We start from the raw sequence: 15,330 nt of genomic DNA, 5'->3' as shown, positions 1-15,330 counted from the left end.
TTTTGAGACGGAGTCTCGCTCTGCCGCCCAGGCTGGAGTGCAGTGGCCGGATCTCAGCTCACTGCAAGCTCCGCCTCCCAGGTTCACGCCATTCTCCTGCCTCAGCCTCCCGAGTAGCTGGGACTACAGGCGCCCGCCACCTCGCCCGGCTAGTTTTCTGTATTTTTTAGTAGAGACGGGGTTTCACCGTGTCGGCAGGATGGTCTTGATCTCCTGACCTCATGATCCGGCCGTCTCGGCCTCCCAAAGTGCTGGGATTACAGGCTTGAGCCACCGTGCCCGGCCTGTATTTTTTTTTTTAAATGAAAAATCATTTAATCTCTTTTCCTAAAGAAAGGATCCAGGCAGATACTTTATACCACATCTATATTCATTCCACATACATAAAAGCCACACTGTATTATATTACCCTGTTTTTATAGGGCTTGAGTACTTCCTTGGCTTCACCACAAAGGGGGTGTGGGTCCTTTGTGAATAAGGTCAGCACAGGCAGAGTTGTCTTAGAGGCAGAGCAATTTCTCAGGAAGAGTCCAAAGGCGGATCTGGCAAGTTGCATGCTATTTCCTTGAAACCAGAGCATCTTAATTCTGATCCAGATGATTTCTCCCCTTTGAAATAATTGCAAACAAGATTAAAACTGTATTCAGGAACTATTCCAGCTGGCTTTTGGCTTCCTCTGATGTATACTCCTGAGCCTCACGCCGCCAATGTCTCTGCTTCCGCCCTGCGCCCCTCTGCTTCCGCCCTGCGCCCCTCTGCTTCCGCCCTGTGCCCTGTATTTTTAAAATATAGACCAGGTTTCACCATGTTAGCCAGGGTGGTCTCAAACTCCTGACGTCAAGTGATCCGCCCGCCTTGGCCTCTCAAGGTGCTGGGATTACAGGCGTGAGCCACCATGCCTGGCCTCACGTAGTAGAATTCCAACTACCAGTCTCCTCTTCCATAAAAGGGTCAGCAACTTGAGGGTAAAGATGTCTCTCCACTGAGCCCAGCTCAGTGCCCTGTGCAGTGCAAGTGTTTGCTGATGGAAAATGGCTGCGTCTGCGGGAATCTGGGCCTGTTGGCAGAGCTGTGACAGGGTGGGGAGGCAGCAGTAGCTGGGGACTAGGCGCTGTCGGCAGAGCTGTGACAGGGTGGGGAGGCAGCAGTAGCTGGGGACTAGGCGTCAGGTGAGGGGCAGGCAGGTGTAGCCAACCAGTCCAAGAATGTTTCCAATATCAAAGCCCCTGCATCCTGAGCTGATAAACTTGTGCTGGGTCTACTGGGAAGGAGGATGGGAAGATGGAATCCCAGGTTGTGACATCATAAGGACACCTGAGGGGTAAGTGTCCTCTTTTTGGGCCCCACCCTCCACTGGGCTTGCTCTGGGTGACGGGTGGCCCTAGTGGGTTTCCTGGGACTGTCTGGCCTGTGAGGTGGGCAGGTGGGTGTCTGCCTTCTTGGTCCCAGGTGGATCTGGCAGGTCTGGGGAGCTTTTGTTTTGTTTTGAGATGGAGTTTCACTCCTATTGCCCAGGCTGGAGCACAATGACGCGATCTCGGGTCACTGCAACCTCTGCCTCCTGGGTTCAAGTGATTCTCCTGCCTCAATCTCCCAAGTACTGGGATTACAGGCATGTGCCACCACACCTGGCTAATTTTGTATTTTTAGTAGAGATGGAGTTTCTTCATGTTGGTCAGGCTGGTCTCGAACTCCCAACCTCAGGTGATCTGCCCGCCTCGGCCTCCCAAAGTGCTGGGATTACATGAGCCACCGTGCCCGGCTTCTAGGGAGCTTTTAGGTACAATGGACAACAGTTGTCCTCTCCTCTGAAGGTAGAGAAGGAGAAGGGGACCCAGCAAGTATTGGGGTCCTGCCCCCAACAGTCCCAGTCAAACAGCACAGCTAGGCCTAGTGGTCTTGCAAGAGACTCCTAGGACTCCAACAACCGTTTCCCTAATATCTTTTTTTTTTTTTTTTTTTTGAGACGGAGTCTCACTGTGTCTCCCAGGCTGGAGTGCAGTGGCGCGATCTCGGCTCACTGCAAGCTCCGCCCCCCGGGTTCACGCCATTCTCCCGCCTCAGCCTCCCAAGTAGCTGGGACTACAGGCGCCCGCTACCGCGCCCGGCTAGTTTTTTGTATTTTTAGTAGAGACGGGGTTTCACCATGTTAGCCAGGATAGTCTCGATCTCCTGACCTTGTGATCCACCCGCCTCGGCCTCCCAAAGTGCTGGGATTACAGGCTTGAGCCACCGCGCCCGGCCCGTTTCCCTAATATCATCAGAGGTGGTACTCTAGCTCCAACCTCACTCCAGGACTCCAGCTCAGGCAGGTCATAAAGAAAAGGGCCAATTTGAACCCAGGACTCTGGGTCAGCATGCATGCACTTGTCCATGAGGTTAGCTGGCCTCCATAGAGGCAGCCTCCCTCATCTCCTGTATCAGTCCTCCTCTGGAAGCCACTGTCTAGGCCCCATCACCTCCCCACTGGACTGCCGGGATCAACTCCTCTGTGGCTTCTCTGCTTCTGCCCTTCCTCTACCTCAGACTAGCAAACTCATATTCATCCCTCAGGGCCCAGCTGGGGAAATACCTCCTCCAGAATGACTGCCTGACTTCTCAGGTGGAATCAGTGGCTCCCTCCACATGCTTCTGCAGGGCCCTCACAAGACGTATCACAAATTACATTTGGCTTCCTGTGGCCTTGGGAGTGGGGACTGTCTCCTTTGTTTCAGAGTCTCCAGCCTAGGCAGGGCCTGGCCGGGGCAGCTGCCTGTGAACAGTGCTTGAAGGAATGAATCCTTACTTGGGGTCTACCCTGTGGCTTATTTCAGCAACCAAGGTCATATCTTGCCCATCTTCCTCTTTGATGCCAAGAGCCCCTGGTTTCTGAGCAGGTACCCTGTGCTGGCTGAGCATCCGATATCTAATAGGTGTTCAGTGAATGTTCACAATGGCAGGTGGGCAGAAAACCGTTGCTTTTCTCTGGGATGGGCAGGGTAGTACAGGTGTGTGGTGAAGCAGACTTTCCTTCATCCTCTGTAGAACTGATGGGGTCGCCAAAGCCCTGCCCACACTGACTGCCTCTCTAAGGCCAGATTTCTGAGGAGAAGCGACCCTGGGGAGGCAGAGGATGCCAGTGAGAGCCCAGGGACTCATGGAGGGGAAGAGCAATAGTTGTCCATCGAACCAGGTGCTCTGCCCAGGAGCTCAGAGTTCCTTGCAGGTCAGTACCCCCCAGCTATCATGTGGTCCAGAGGACCCAGCACAGAGATGACCACCAATCCCTACCCCTCTCGGGGCCTCAGTCATCCCACCTGTCAATGGGGTACAATCTTTCCGACCCCACCCAGTTCACTGAGGCCAATAGAGCCAATAGCACTTCGGAAATAAAGACTTGGTGAACGCATCATACAAATAAATGGGGTTGTTATTAGACCCAAGAACAGGGTCTGAAGGAGAAACAGCAAAAAGGGGAAGTAAGTGCCCAGGGCTCCTGCCCCGAACCCCTTGAGGAAAACAGAAACAGGTGTTGGGCAGGAAGAACAGCACCTACAGGGAGGAGGGAGATGGGGTTGGATCCCGGCTCTACCACGGACCAGTCACTTTCCCCAGGACTCAGTTTCCTCACCTGTATAATGGGGGAAGCACAATCCTTGCCCAGCTCCTTTCAAGGGCCTCAATTAGGCTTCGGTGAGAGAGTGGGTATGGAAGGTTTGCAAACTGTAAAGTGCAGTGCACACATGCAGGCTAGCTGTGGCTCTGGGGCCCAGGCCCAGCTGGGCTCTGTGGAGTGGGGACAGTAAGTGTTGGCAATGAAAACACTGCTTGAGGCTGAGCCTGGCCCTTTGAGCACTCTCAGGTCCTCAACACCTGTTTCTTCTTCCAGGTCCCCCCAACTTCCCTGGCACCTTTTACCCTGGGTCGCTGAGGCCTGGGAGGACGAGGAGCTCCTGCCCTGGGCTGGCCCCGCCTCCCACTCTGAACCCTCTGGTTGCCTCTGCTCCTGGTGATGATGAACAAATGCAGACCTGGTGGTGGGGAGCGGCCATGCCCTGCACCCTCTCTTCTCTAGACATCACCCTTTCCATGAGGTCTTGTGCAAGTCACCCCCATTCCTGGGTGAGGGTTAGAGTGACCGGTGATGAATTCTTCCCCGCAGCACTCCAAGTGGATGAAGAGCAGCTCCTGCCCCCTGCTGGTAGCCCCAGGCCCAGAGGCCTCCACCCAGCAGAGGCCTAAGCCAAGCTCGCTATTCGCCCTGGGCTGGATCTCAGCTTCAGCAGGAGACGTTGAGAAGAGGCTGCCAAAGAGCCCGGAGGGGCCACTTCAGAGAAGCGCCTTGAAGAGGAAGGAGAGGGAGGCTCCACAGGAAAGTCCCAGGGCCAGGAAGAAGGTCATGAGGGCACCAGCCACCTCCCTCTCATGTGGCAGCACCTGCCTAGAACACCCGGGAACAGGAGCTCTTAGAAAACGCTGGGTCCAAACCTAGACCCAGCTCCACCGCCCGCTGCCCATCCAGTCTGGGCTCTGTCACCAAAACTGGCCCCGTCTTTCCGGGCCTGTTTCCTGGTCTGTAAATGAGGCTGCTGGATAAGGGCGTCTCTCAGGGCCTCTGGGTCCAACATGATGGGATTCCAGATTCCACAGCCTGCCCTTTCCACAGTGCTCCCAACCTGTCTGCCCTGCCAGCTTCATTTTCTCTGGATTCTCCACTCCATTGCCCCTTGAGGAAATAGCCCATGAACCTTGTTTTTCGTCAAAACCTTAGCTCTCCTTCAACTGAGAATTTTACAGCTAGATGGGCCCTGAGGAATGACAGTTCAACTCATCTTTTTTTACAGATGGGGAAACTGAGGCCCATTGAGGAGGCCCCAGAACCAGTGCCTGGGCTACTTTGCTGGGCAGGTACCTCACTAGCCCAGTTCTCCTCTCCCCTGCAGTTAAGGGCTGGCCAGGCAAGGGGCGCCAGCAAGGCCTGCAGACAGCTAAGGTTGGGCTGGCCAGAAGCAAGATGGGCCATGCCTCCCTCGAAGGCAGTCCCTTCCCAAAGACTGAACCCACCTCCCCACTCCCAGTCCCCCACCCCACCCCATTCCCCCGGACCTGGGCGCCAAGCACATGGTGAGGGACACCAGGTAGCCATTAGAAATGGCAAACAGCAGCATGAAGGTGATGAAGTAGGCATCCTGTGGGAAGAGGGTGGGCAGCCGGGACCTCTGGGGCACGTGGCACAGCATGAAGAGGGGCACGAACAGGAACCGCAGGCAGACCAGCAGGGGCAGCAGCCGGCTGTCCTCATCTGGCTGTGGCAGAGGCTGGGGTCAGTGTGGTCCCTGGACCCAGGTCTCTGCTCCAGGGCATCTCAGGACACCCATAGAGTACTTTTTATTTTTTTTCTTTTTTTTAGATGGAGTCTCACTCTGTTGCCCAGGCTGGAGTGCAGTGGCCCTGATCTCAGCTCACTACAACCTCCACCTCCTGGGTTCAAGAAATCCTCCTGCCTCAGCCTCCTGAGTAGCTGGGACTATAGGCACCCACCGCCACCATGCCCAGATAAGTTTTGCATTTTTAGTAGAGACGGGGGTTTCATCATGTTGGCCAGGCTGGTCTTGAACTTCTGACCTCAAGTGATCCACCCACCTCGGCCTCCCAAAGTGCTGGGATTACAGGCGTGAGCCACCACACCCAGCCTCTTTTTTTCATTAAAAATTTGTGTGTGTGTGTGTACAGACAAGGTCTCACTGTGTTGCCCAGGCTGGTTTTGAACTCCTGAGCTTCAGCTCAAGCCATCCTCTTGCCTTGGCCTCCGAAAGTGCTTGGATTTTAGGTTTTGTTTTTTTTTTTTTTTTGAGACACAGTCTCGCTCTGTCTCCCAGGCTGGAGAGCAGTGGTACGATCTCGGCTCACTGCAGCTTCTGCCTCCCTGGGATTACAGGCATGTACCATCACGCCTAGTTAATTGTTATCTTTTTAGTAGATACGGGGTTTCACCATGTTGGCCAGGCTGGCCTCGAACTCCTGACCTCGTGATCCACCCACCTCGGCCTCCCAAAGTGCTGGGATTACAGGCGTGAGCTACTGCGTCCGGCCCCAAAGTGCTAGGATTATAGGCATGAGCCACCACGCCTGGCCCACCCATAGGATAGACCCATCTGTCACCCCCTGACCTCCTCTGACCTGACCTACCCTGTGAGCCAGTGAGGGAGGACCCAGCGCTGGGGCCTGGGCCAAGGCCACCCAGCAATCAGGGACCGGCCTGGGGCTCACCTCTACCTCTCCCAGGCTCCAGCTTGTGCTCTCCACAGCATTTACAGTTTACATACTCGGTTCCTCAGAGCATCCCCTGGTGGTTCCCAGAACCCCCTGGGGGCAGATGGGATTTCTGAGTGGGATCGGAAGCGGTAGATCAGCTCCTGTCCTGACTTGGATGAGACCAGCTCCTCTTTCACCTGCTTTATGTATTGTCTCTTTGGAAGATTTCATTTAAAGACACAGCACCATGGCTAAAACCAACCCCAAACCTAAGACTCTTGTTTAGTCCCTCACCTGGTGCAGGAACCTCCATATAACATTCTCTGAGCAGCGAAGGCTGCATGCTGGGGACACAGAGGTCAGCTGGACGTGACTTTTGCTTTCAAGGAGCTCACGGTGCAAGCCCTGGCCTGCACACCTCCAGGGCCCAGGTGCTCCCTGCCGCTTGGCCAGTGGTTCCACTGCCAGGCCACTTGGACTACTGGAAAATCACCTCCATGCTCTTTCAAGACCTCGGATCCCAAACTGCTTCCTAAAACATCAGATCACCCAGCCCTGGTGTGCTTACCCACAGGAAGTAAGAGGTCAGGCTCCGTCCCAGCCAGTCCATGATGTTGAAGAGGAGGAAGCAGCAGATGGGGTTAAAGAACTGACCTGGGAGGGAAAGGGCTGCAGCTCATACTGGTCCCCAATTCCCCTCTCCCGTCCTCTCCCCTTTGTACCCCCCGCCCTGCTGTCTTCTCCACTCCGACACTCACTCCACTTCCCGGGACTGGTGGAGCTGGTCACCATAGCTGTGATGGCGGGGAAGACGGACAGGGTGACTGTGAAGACCAACACAAGGCACAGCGCTGTCAGCCAGATCTGGGAGCCAGAGGCAGGGGTGTGAGCAGGCAGGGCAGTCCCAGGGCCCCACCCTCTTGCCCAAGCCCCATCTGGGAGCAGGACACTTGGGGTCTGGCCCAGCTGTGTCCCTGACCCACTATGACCCTATGACCTTGGGGGAGACAATGTGAACCCCATTAGTCCCCAGGGATGGTGGTTGGGGCTATACCCAAGCCAAACCTTCTGGAAGACAACGAAGACTGAAGGTTTTCCTGACTTCTGGGGCTCATCTGGCTCTGATTCCAGCTCCTTCTCCAGGTCAAGATCCAGGGTCAGAGCTACCTTCTGGGGACTATTGGGAATCCCGTTCTCATCTGGGGGGAGGGGGGAGGGGGAGGGGGGAGGGGGTCATGCTTGTGACCCAGGTTTCCTGACAGCCAGGCCCAACGAAGGGAAATTCCCAGCAGTTAAAACAAGTGATCCTCAGCTGGGCATGGTAGTTCACGCCAGTAATCCCCACACTTTGGGAGGCTGAGGTGGGCAGATTGCTTGAGCCCAGGAGTTCGAGACCAGCCTGGGCAACATGGTAAATCCCCATTTCTACAAAAATACAAAAATTAGCCGGGCATGGCAGCCTGCACCTATAGTCCCAGCTACTGGGGAGACTGAGGCGGATCTCTTGAGCCCAGGAAGTCGAGGCTGCAGTTGAGTTGTGATTGCGCTGCAGTGCAGCCCAGGTGACAGAGTGAGATGCTGCCTCAAAATAACAACAAACCGCACCCCCTTCCCCCCGCCCCCCCAAAAAAAACAAGTGCCCTTCCTCCAGCCCAGGCTGCAGGCGAAGCGAATTCTTTTTTTTTTTTTTTTTTTTTTTGAGACGGAGTCTCGCTCTGTCACCCAGGCTGGAGTACAGTGGCGCGATCTCCGCTCACTGCAAGCTCCGCCTCCCGGGTTCGTGCCATTCTCCTGCCTCAGCCTCCCGAGTAGCTGGGACTACAGGCGCCGCCACCTCGCCCAGCTAATTTTTTTGTATTTTAAGTAGAGACGGGGTTTCACCGTGTTAGCCAGGATGGTCTCGATTTCCTGACCTCGTGATCCGCCCGTCTCAGCCTCCCAAAGTGCTGGGATTACAGGCTTGAGCCACCGCGCCCGGCCAGGCGAAGCGAATTCATGATGGAAACATGCATAGCTACCAGGAAGCGCATGCATGGGTCGGGCGATGAGCAAAGCACCTTAGATGGATTATCTCATTACCGTTGCTTTACAAATGACACATTGAGGTTCAGAGGGCTGCAGTGGCTAAGTGGTTTGTCTCAGGCCACACAGCTGAGACGTTGTGAAACCAGTACTCAAATTCAGAGGTCTTTGGATCCAAAGTTCGCATGCATGGAAGCTCTATTGCCTCCTCATTTTATAGAGGTGGAAACTGAGGCCCAAACAACAGCAGGGATGACTTTAATCCTACCAACTTCCCTTCATGATCTTCCGGTTTGCACAAGGCTACTAGGGGTGGGCTCTGGCTGGGAACAGAGGGAACGGCTTCCCAGGGGAGGTGGCTCTCAGGGCTTACCAGACTGGAGGAGCTCAGCTTTGGTCTCCAGCTCCTGAGCTTGGGCCTGGGATGGTTTATTGGCCAGGTAGTAGCGGGCAAACTTCTGCAGAAGGACAGGAAAGTGTTGGGCCTGCCTGGCTTGCCTGAGGTGTCTGGATCCCTGCCCACATCATTGGCCTGGAGGCTGGGGTCCCTCAGTGTCATCTCTGGGGGTCAGGGCTGAGGCCAGGTCTCCTCCACCTCCCCTGGCCTCTCTCAGGGTCTCAGACTCAGGACTCTATCCAAGAGGCTTTAAGGTGGGTCCTCGAGCCCAACAGCAGGCTCACCAGGTGAGGCAGGCTCAGGTAACACGTGATGGACATGAGGATGCCCACACAGGGCGTAATAAAGTACCCCAGGGCGGAGGTCTGGGCGTCCACACCACCTGCGGAAAAACTTCAGCTGCAGAAGAGGCACCTGGTCCCACCGGCTCCCACGGGGCTTCCAACTCTTGTCCCACTTCCCATTGTGCACTTCTCAGATCCACTCCCAGCCTCCCTTCACTGAAAATGGGAATCTTGTACAGGGCCCCAGAGCAGCCCTGCCCTTCTCCCACTTTCCCCTACATGTCATTTTTGTTGAGCACGTACTATGTGCCAGGAGCCTTCTCTTATTGCATGCTCATTATAATCTGAGCAGGGAGCTAGAACGATCACGTAGGTGGGGAAACTAGCACAGAGCGGTGACAAGCCTTGTCCAGTGCCCCTAGCTGGTAAGCGGTGAAGCAGATTCAAATCCAAGACTATCTGAATCCCAAACCCATCCCCTCATCCTTCAACTTCAACCTGCTGCCGCATGCCAGTACTGGCCCCAGGAATCCTGCCCCTGTCCCTGAGTTAACCCAGTCCTCGCTTGGTTATTACTCCTCACTGCAGGGCCCATGAGCCCCACTCCCTAGCCCCAGACCCAATCCCCATTTCCATATCACCCTCTTACCTCCATCTTCACCCAGAACCTAGGTGTCTTGCTCTCACATGCCCTCTCTGTTCCCCAAACCTCAGAGGCCGCCCCAGCCCTCCAGCCACCCAAGTGCACTCACTGGCCATGGACAGGAGCATGGCAAGGGCAGCAAAGATCCCAGCCAGGCCCTGGCCGCTGAGGAAGAGAGTGCTGTAGGTGGAGGGCATGGTGCCCAGCTGCCCGAAGAGGCTGCCCTGTAGGACTGCACTGAAGGCTGTGGAAGACAGGGATGGGGGCTGCTGCTCAACTAGGCAGGACTCAGGGGCTCCCTGGAGGAGGTGTCGGCAGGATGCACAGGGGACTCTGGACAAGGTTGCACAGGTGTGAGCTTCCCTAGGGACTCTGGGCACTCTGGGGCAACACCCGCCATTCAGTCCTTTTCTGAGGTGCAGCCATTGGTTTGTGGGGCTGTCGACCAGGAAGCCTGCTCCTAGGTCTCCAGACAAGTGACTCTTCCCCTCCCTCTGGGCCTCAGTTTCTTCACCAGGGATATGAGTGACCATGATGCTGTCTTGCCTTCTCAGATATGCTGGGCCCTTTCAGTGATGCGGCCAGGCTGAAGCCCTGCATGGGCTGGCTGGGGAGGGGGTGAAGGTGCTCACAGTTGATGAAGCAGACGGAGGCCATGGTGATGGAGAAGAAGGGTCCGGGGCTCATGTCCACCTTGACCAATGCTGCCGTGAGGGCAAAGAGCAGCAGTATGGCCAGCAGGCTGCCCAGAATGCGCACCGTCTCCGGGATGCTGCTCAGAAGGGGGCAGAGTGGATCAGTGGGGCCCAGGCCAGAGGGGGCTGGGGAAGGGCTGGGCAGTAGGGCTGGGGGACGGGAGGCACGGGGGAAGGCCTCAATGAAGCTGCGTCGGCAGGGGGCACAGGAGCCAGGGCAGGCCTCTCACCACTGGTACAGGAAGGAATTGAGAAGGGTGAAGAGCAGCAGGGGCAGCTGGGACAGCAGCGTCACCCAATTGTTGAAGTTGAAGGCATCCTCCGGGCCTGTGTGGTTGGTGCTCAGGATCCTGGTTGTGCTGTTGCTGGCCCCGACCAGTCGCGCCTGGAAGTACTGCCAGGTGGGGAGGTGACGGAGGGTCAGCACCTCTCAGCCTTCCCCCACTGCCTTCCCCCTCACTTGTGATTGCTTTCTACTGTCTGCAGGGACTTGTCTGCCATGTCCTTGTTCTATCCCCAGCGTGTGGCACACAGTCGGGGCTCCATGAATGTGCACTGAGTTAAATGGGTGAAGTCTGAGACACAGCCCAAGCATTAATAGCCCCCAGCATAAGCCTTGATCCAGCCTTGGACAGCCCCTTCTCTTCAGCGCCCTGGTTCCAGCCCCCATCCCCACTCGTGCAGCAGCTGCTAGATTCATTCATTCCAGGGGTATTTATTGAGCACCTACTGTCAGCCAGGCTTTGGCCTAGGTGCTGACCAACTGCATTCTCTCTGGAGCACATAGCCTGCCACTCCTCTGCTTAACCTCCTCACTCCTCAACACCCCGCTTCATTCCTACCTACTGCCTGCAGGGCAAAGCCCCAAATAGAACAGCCCTTCAGAATCAGATCCCAGTCTCCCTTTGTGCCCCATCTTCTGCTCCATCCAGCTAAGCTCCAGGCAGCCCTGGCTCTGGATCTCTCTCTAAACAGGCTGATCCTTTCTTGCCTGTTTGCCTTGGGCGTGGCTGTCACCTCCACCTGGAATGCCCTACTGACCACACCCCTCCATATGCACTCTGCCTACGCTACTCCCAATTTACAAATCTCTTCCACGAAGCAGAAGAAACTTTCTCCCTCCCCTGGGACCCACTGCACTCTGCTGTAAGCCTGGAATGTCGCGCATCATGTTACATTATTAATAGCTCTTTGGCCCCTCTTGCTCTCAAGACCAGGGGCTGATTCATCTCTGGGTTTCCAGGGCCCAGCACAGAGCCAGTACCCAAGAGGCATTTGCAAAGTTGTTGCAGTGAATACAGATGAATAACCCGGTCCCAAAGACAATGCAAACCCCATATTTCTGCCTTCCCTGAAGACACTCCCTGCTGTTTCCTCCTGTGTCCCCAGTGCCTTCTCCACAGTAGGTGCACATTAAACGTTTGTTGAATGAATGAATGCATGAATGAGTGAAATTCATGGTATTTCAAAGAAAAATCAAACGTTCGATAACCGACTTTTGGGGTGACTGACTCAGGAATAACGACACATAGAGGAGGTGGGTGGGCAGCGCCTTTGCTCATTCCAGACCCTGTGGGCTGGTGGCCTTGGCCCTCTGAGATGTGGACATTCCTGAAGTTCTGCTTTCCTAGTCATGCGGGAAGCATTGCCCTCTCTGTGGCTCCGAGCTTCAGCCCATAAATGAGCTCAACGAGGGGTCACAGGTGCGCGGTAAGGAAGCGCCCGGTAAACCTCATCCCAAAGGGCTGGAGGAAGGGGTGCTGGCTGTGGCCACGAGGCTGCCACGCCGCCAGGAGTCTCACCGGGATGGCGGTGATGAAGAAGTTCCAGGGAAGGAGGGTGCCCAGCCCCAGGATGAAGAAGCTGATCCCGACCAGGTGGTAGCTGTGGGGATCGGTGGGAAGGTCACCCCGAGGACGCACCCGCCTCCGCGGGCCCTCCCGCCTCCCAGGCCGCCCCCTCCGTAGCGGACTACAACCCCCATCACCCCAGCTCTGGCGGCAGAGGGAGTCGGCTGATGGGAATTGTAGTTCGATCCGGTCTTCTCTGCGCCTCGGAGCGCCTCCAGGGAGCGGGTCTGCAACGCCCCCGGTCACTTGGGTCCCGGTCCGCACCCACCCGGGCCCACTCACCTGTCCCGCGGGGCGTCTCCTCGCGCCATGGCCGTCGCAGCGGATGCGCCTGGGGTGAAAGGGACAGAGAAGCCCCACCAGCACCTGCGCTGGGGCCGAGGGCCGCAGCACCGGTGGGGCGGGGGGCGGGGGGCGGGTCTCCCTAGATCCCGGTGCAGGGCTGCAGGAGCCGCACAGGTAGCCTCCGGCGGATTTCGGCGGGTCTCGCGCTCCGCAGGCTGGGACCTGGGCTCCGCCCCCGGGGCGGGGACAGAGGGTCGCGCCACCAGTCTTTCCTTCCCGCACCCGCCGCAGGAACTGTAGACTCCGGCTCGGGCCCCGCCCCACCTCGGAGCCTCCGGAACCCGCCAGCTCACGGCACAACCCCTCCCCGCAGCCCCCAGTCCTCTCCGCGGGCGCCGGAGGGGAAGGCGGGGGTAGGGGCTGGGGGTAACCTCACCTCCACCCCTCGCTGAGAGCTCTGTAGGGGCAGCACTGGCGCGGGGCTCTTCCAGCTTCGTCAACTCCGAGGTGATGCCAGAGCCGCTCCAGCGACCCCTAAAGCTGGAGCCCACTGGGGCGCCCCCTAACTAGGGAGCCGCTGCGGAGCCCCCACCCAGAGCGTAACCCAAGCCGGGCCCGGACCGGGGAACTGGAGCCGCCGCCGGTCGCCCGCGATCCTGGCAGGCTTCGCCGCGCTGGGTCCCCGGGAGTGCCTGGAAAAAAACAGCATTACTTTCAACTCCCCACTCTTTTTATGTTTAAAAAAAAAAAAAAAAAAAAACTTTCAAAAGACTATAAATCATTAATTTGCTCCTACTCATAATCTACGAATAGGTGTGGGTTCTCTGCATTCCCCGGGCGTATCGGGGACGCTGGAGAAGTGAGAGGCCCCGAACCACAAACTATTTTCTTTTCCTTTTTTTTGAGACAGAGTGTCGCTCTGTCGCCCAGGCGGAAGTGCAGTGGCGTGGTCTTGGCTCACTGCAACCTCCCCCTCCCAGGCAGGTTCAAGCGATTCTGGTGCTTCAGCCTCCGGAGTAGCTGGGACTACAGGCGCATGCCACCACCTCCGACTAATTTTTGTATTTTTAGTAGAGACGGGCCTTCACCATCTCTACTAAAGAGGTGGCCAGTCTAGTCTCGAACTCGTCTTTTGACCAGGCTGGTCTCTGACTCGTGACCTCAGGTGATCCGCCCGCCTCGGCCTCCCAAAGTGTTGGGATTACAGGCGTGAGCCACCACGCCCGGCCAGAAACTATTTTCTCAAGCAATGACATTTTATAGCCATTCCCGGGTTGCTTATGTTTTTCCTCCAGGCGACTGTGAGTCTGTAGGGGCATAGGCTGTGCTTGTCTGGTCCATTGGTTTACTGGCAGCATCTAGCGCCGTTGAGTGATAAATGGGTTGCAGTGAAATGCAGGTGATTTTAGGGAGAAAAGGGACAGCATTAAATTACACCGAAAGAGAAAGTTATTCTTTCCATTTTCTTTCAAGCCTCTGGATATGTCAAGGGTGTTAACAGGTTGCTAACACTTCTTAATCTGCCTCCCCATCCCTTCCCCTCAGCCTCAGAGGGTCTGCTGACAATTCTATGAAAATTTATTAACTTGTATTTGTCTTATATTTATTTTTATAGCAACTTTATTTTCAGGGCTACTCATACTGGTTTCCTATTTATGATTATGATATCAACTTTTCTCTGAAAAATCCATTTATTGATGGAAAATGAGTTATTTTAAGAAAATCAAGTGAGGCTGCTGGTGCAGCACAGCTATGGCACAGGTTGTGAAGGAAGGACTTGAGAATGGAGGCTGGGGAGCAGTGAATTTGTTGAGACAGTGAAGGGAGAGGATGAGGGCATTTCAGGGAGAGAACAGCCTGTCCCAAGACAAGGGACAAGAGAGTGCTGACACATTCTGGGACATACAAATAAATCCCTTTGGCTGGCATTGGTGGGAGGAGGGGACAGAGCCTCTACAACAGCCAGGCTGGTTATGGCAAGCCTGAGGACTGATTAAGGAGTTCAGATTTCATTTCAAAGCACAGACGTTCAGCTGGGGCCGATTCCGTCATTCTTGTAATAAATATTTTGTTACTATCCTGCAATGAAACTCATATAGAACAAACCCTACCTATACACAATAATATTTGATGTTCAGATAATATCCTGATTGTACTGCAGAGGAATCATAAAGAAAAGTGTTTGGTAATAACATGGTATGTGTGAATGTGTTACTATTCATGGTATGTGAAGCTGTCAGCTGCTTGCCCTTCTTTATAAAACTGCAATGAATCCACGGCTACAAAATCACATGGGATACCGGCGTGCAGTGAAACTGGCCACTCAGAGACCACTAGTTTGCCAGGTTTTTTTTTTTTTTTTTTTTTTTTTTTTTTTTGAGACGGAGTCTCTCTCTGTTGCCCAGACCGGAGTGCAGTGGTGGGATCTTGGCTCACTGCAACCTCCACCTCCTGGGCTCACACAATTCTCCTGCCTCAGCCTCCTGAGTAGCTGGGATTACAGGTGTGTGCCACGATGCCTGTCTAATTTTCTTATTTTTAGTAGAGATGGGATTTCGCCATGTTGGCCAGGCTGGTCTTGAACTCGTGACCACAGGTGATCTGCCCGTCTCAGCCTCCTAAAGCACTGGAATTACAGGCATGAGCCACCGCACCCAGCCTCTTTTCTTTTTTTTTTTTTTTTTTGAGACAGAGTCTTGCTCTGTCGCCCAGGGTTGGAGTGTAGTGGCCGGATCTCAGCTCACTGCAAGCTCCGCCTCCCGGGTTCACACCATTCTCCTGCCTCAGCCTCCCGAGTAGCTGGGACTACAGGCGCCCGCCACCTCGCCCGGCTAGTTTTTTGTATTTTTAGTAGAGATGGGGTTTCACCGTGTTAGCCAGGATGGTCTCGATCTCCTGACCTCGTGATCCGCCCGTCTCG

The 15,330-nt window shown here is 55.4% G+C and overlaps 1 protein-coding gene and 1 long non-coding RNA gene across 2 annotated transcripts in view; one reads left to right on the top strand and one right to left on the bottom strand.

Moving 5' to 3' along the window:
• The window catches only part of LOC112605753, a 26,198-nt gene extending 21,577 nt beyond the window's left edge, over positions 1 to 4,621 (top strand). Inside the window, exon 2 of the long non-coding RNA XR_003115561.1 lies at positions 4,142 to 4,621. This is a non-coding gene — a long non-coding RNA (uncharacterized LOC112605753). The remainder of the gene's footprint in view (positions 1 to 4,141) is intronic.
• Positions 3,392 to 13,334, bottom strand: SLC29A2 (solute carrier family 29 member 2). Its single transcript, XM_025355593.1, has 14 exons — positions 13,201 to 13,334; positions 12,847 to 13,102; positions 12,408 to 12,491; positions 12,078 to 12,159; positions 10,506 to 10,669; positions 10,213 to 10,352; positions 9,690 to 9,824; positions 8,938 to 9,035; positions 8,630 to 8,714; positions 7,300 to 7,433; positions 6,993 to 7,098; positions 6,803 to 6,888; positions 5,086 to 5,285; positions 3,392 to 4,420 (listed from the first exon to the last, which is right to left on the bottom strand). The coding sequence occupies exons 3-14, from the start codon at positions 12,434 to 12,436 to the stop codon at positions 4,309 to 4,311; spliced, it is 1,371 nt and encodes a 456-aa protein (XP_025211378.1). The 5' UTR covers positions 12,437 to 12,491; positions 12,847 to 13,102; positions 13,201 to 13,334; the 3' UTR covers positions 3,392 to 4,308.
• Positions 13,335 to 15,330: the final 1,996 nt, after the last annotated feature.

The sequence above is a fragment of the Theropithecus gelada genome, chromosome 14, assembly GCF_003255815.1.
Source record: "Theropithecus gelada isolate Dixy chromosome 14, Tgel_1.0, whole genome shotgun sequence".
NCBI lineage: Eukaryota > Metazoa > Chordata > Mammalia > Primates > Cercopithecidae > Theropithecus > Theropithecus gelada.
This window is presented reverse-complemented; position numbering and strand designations above follow the sequence as displayed.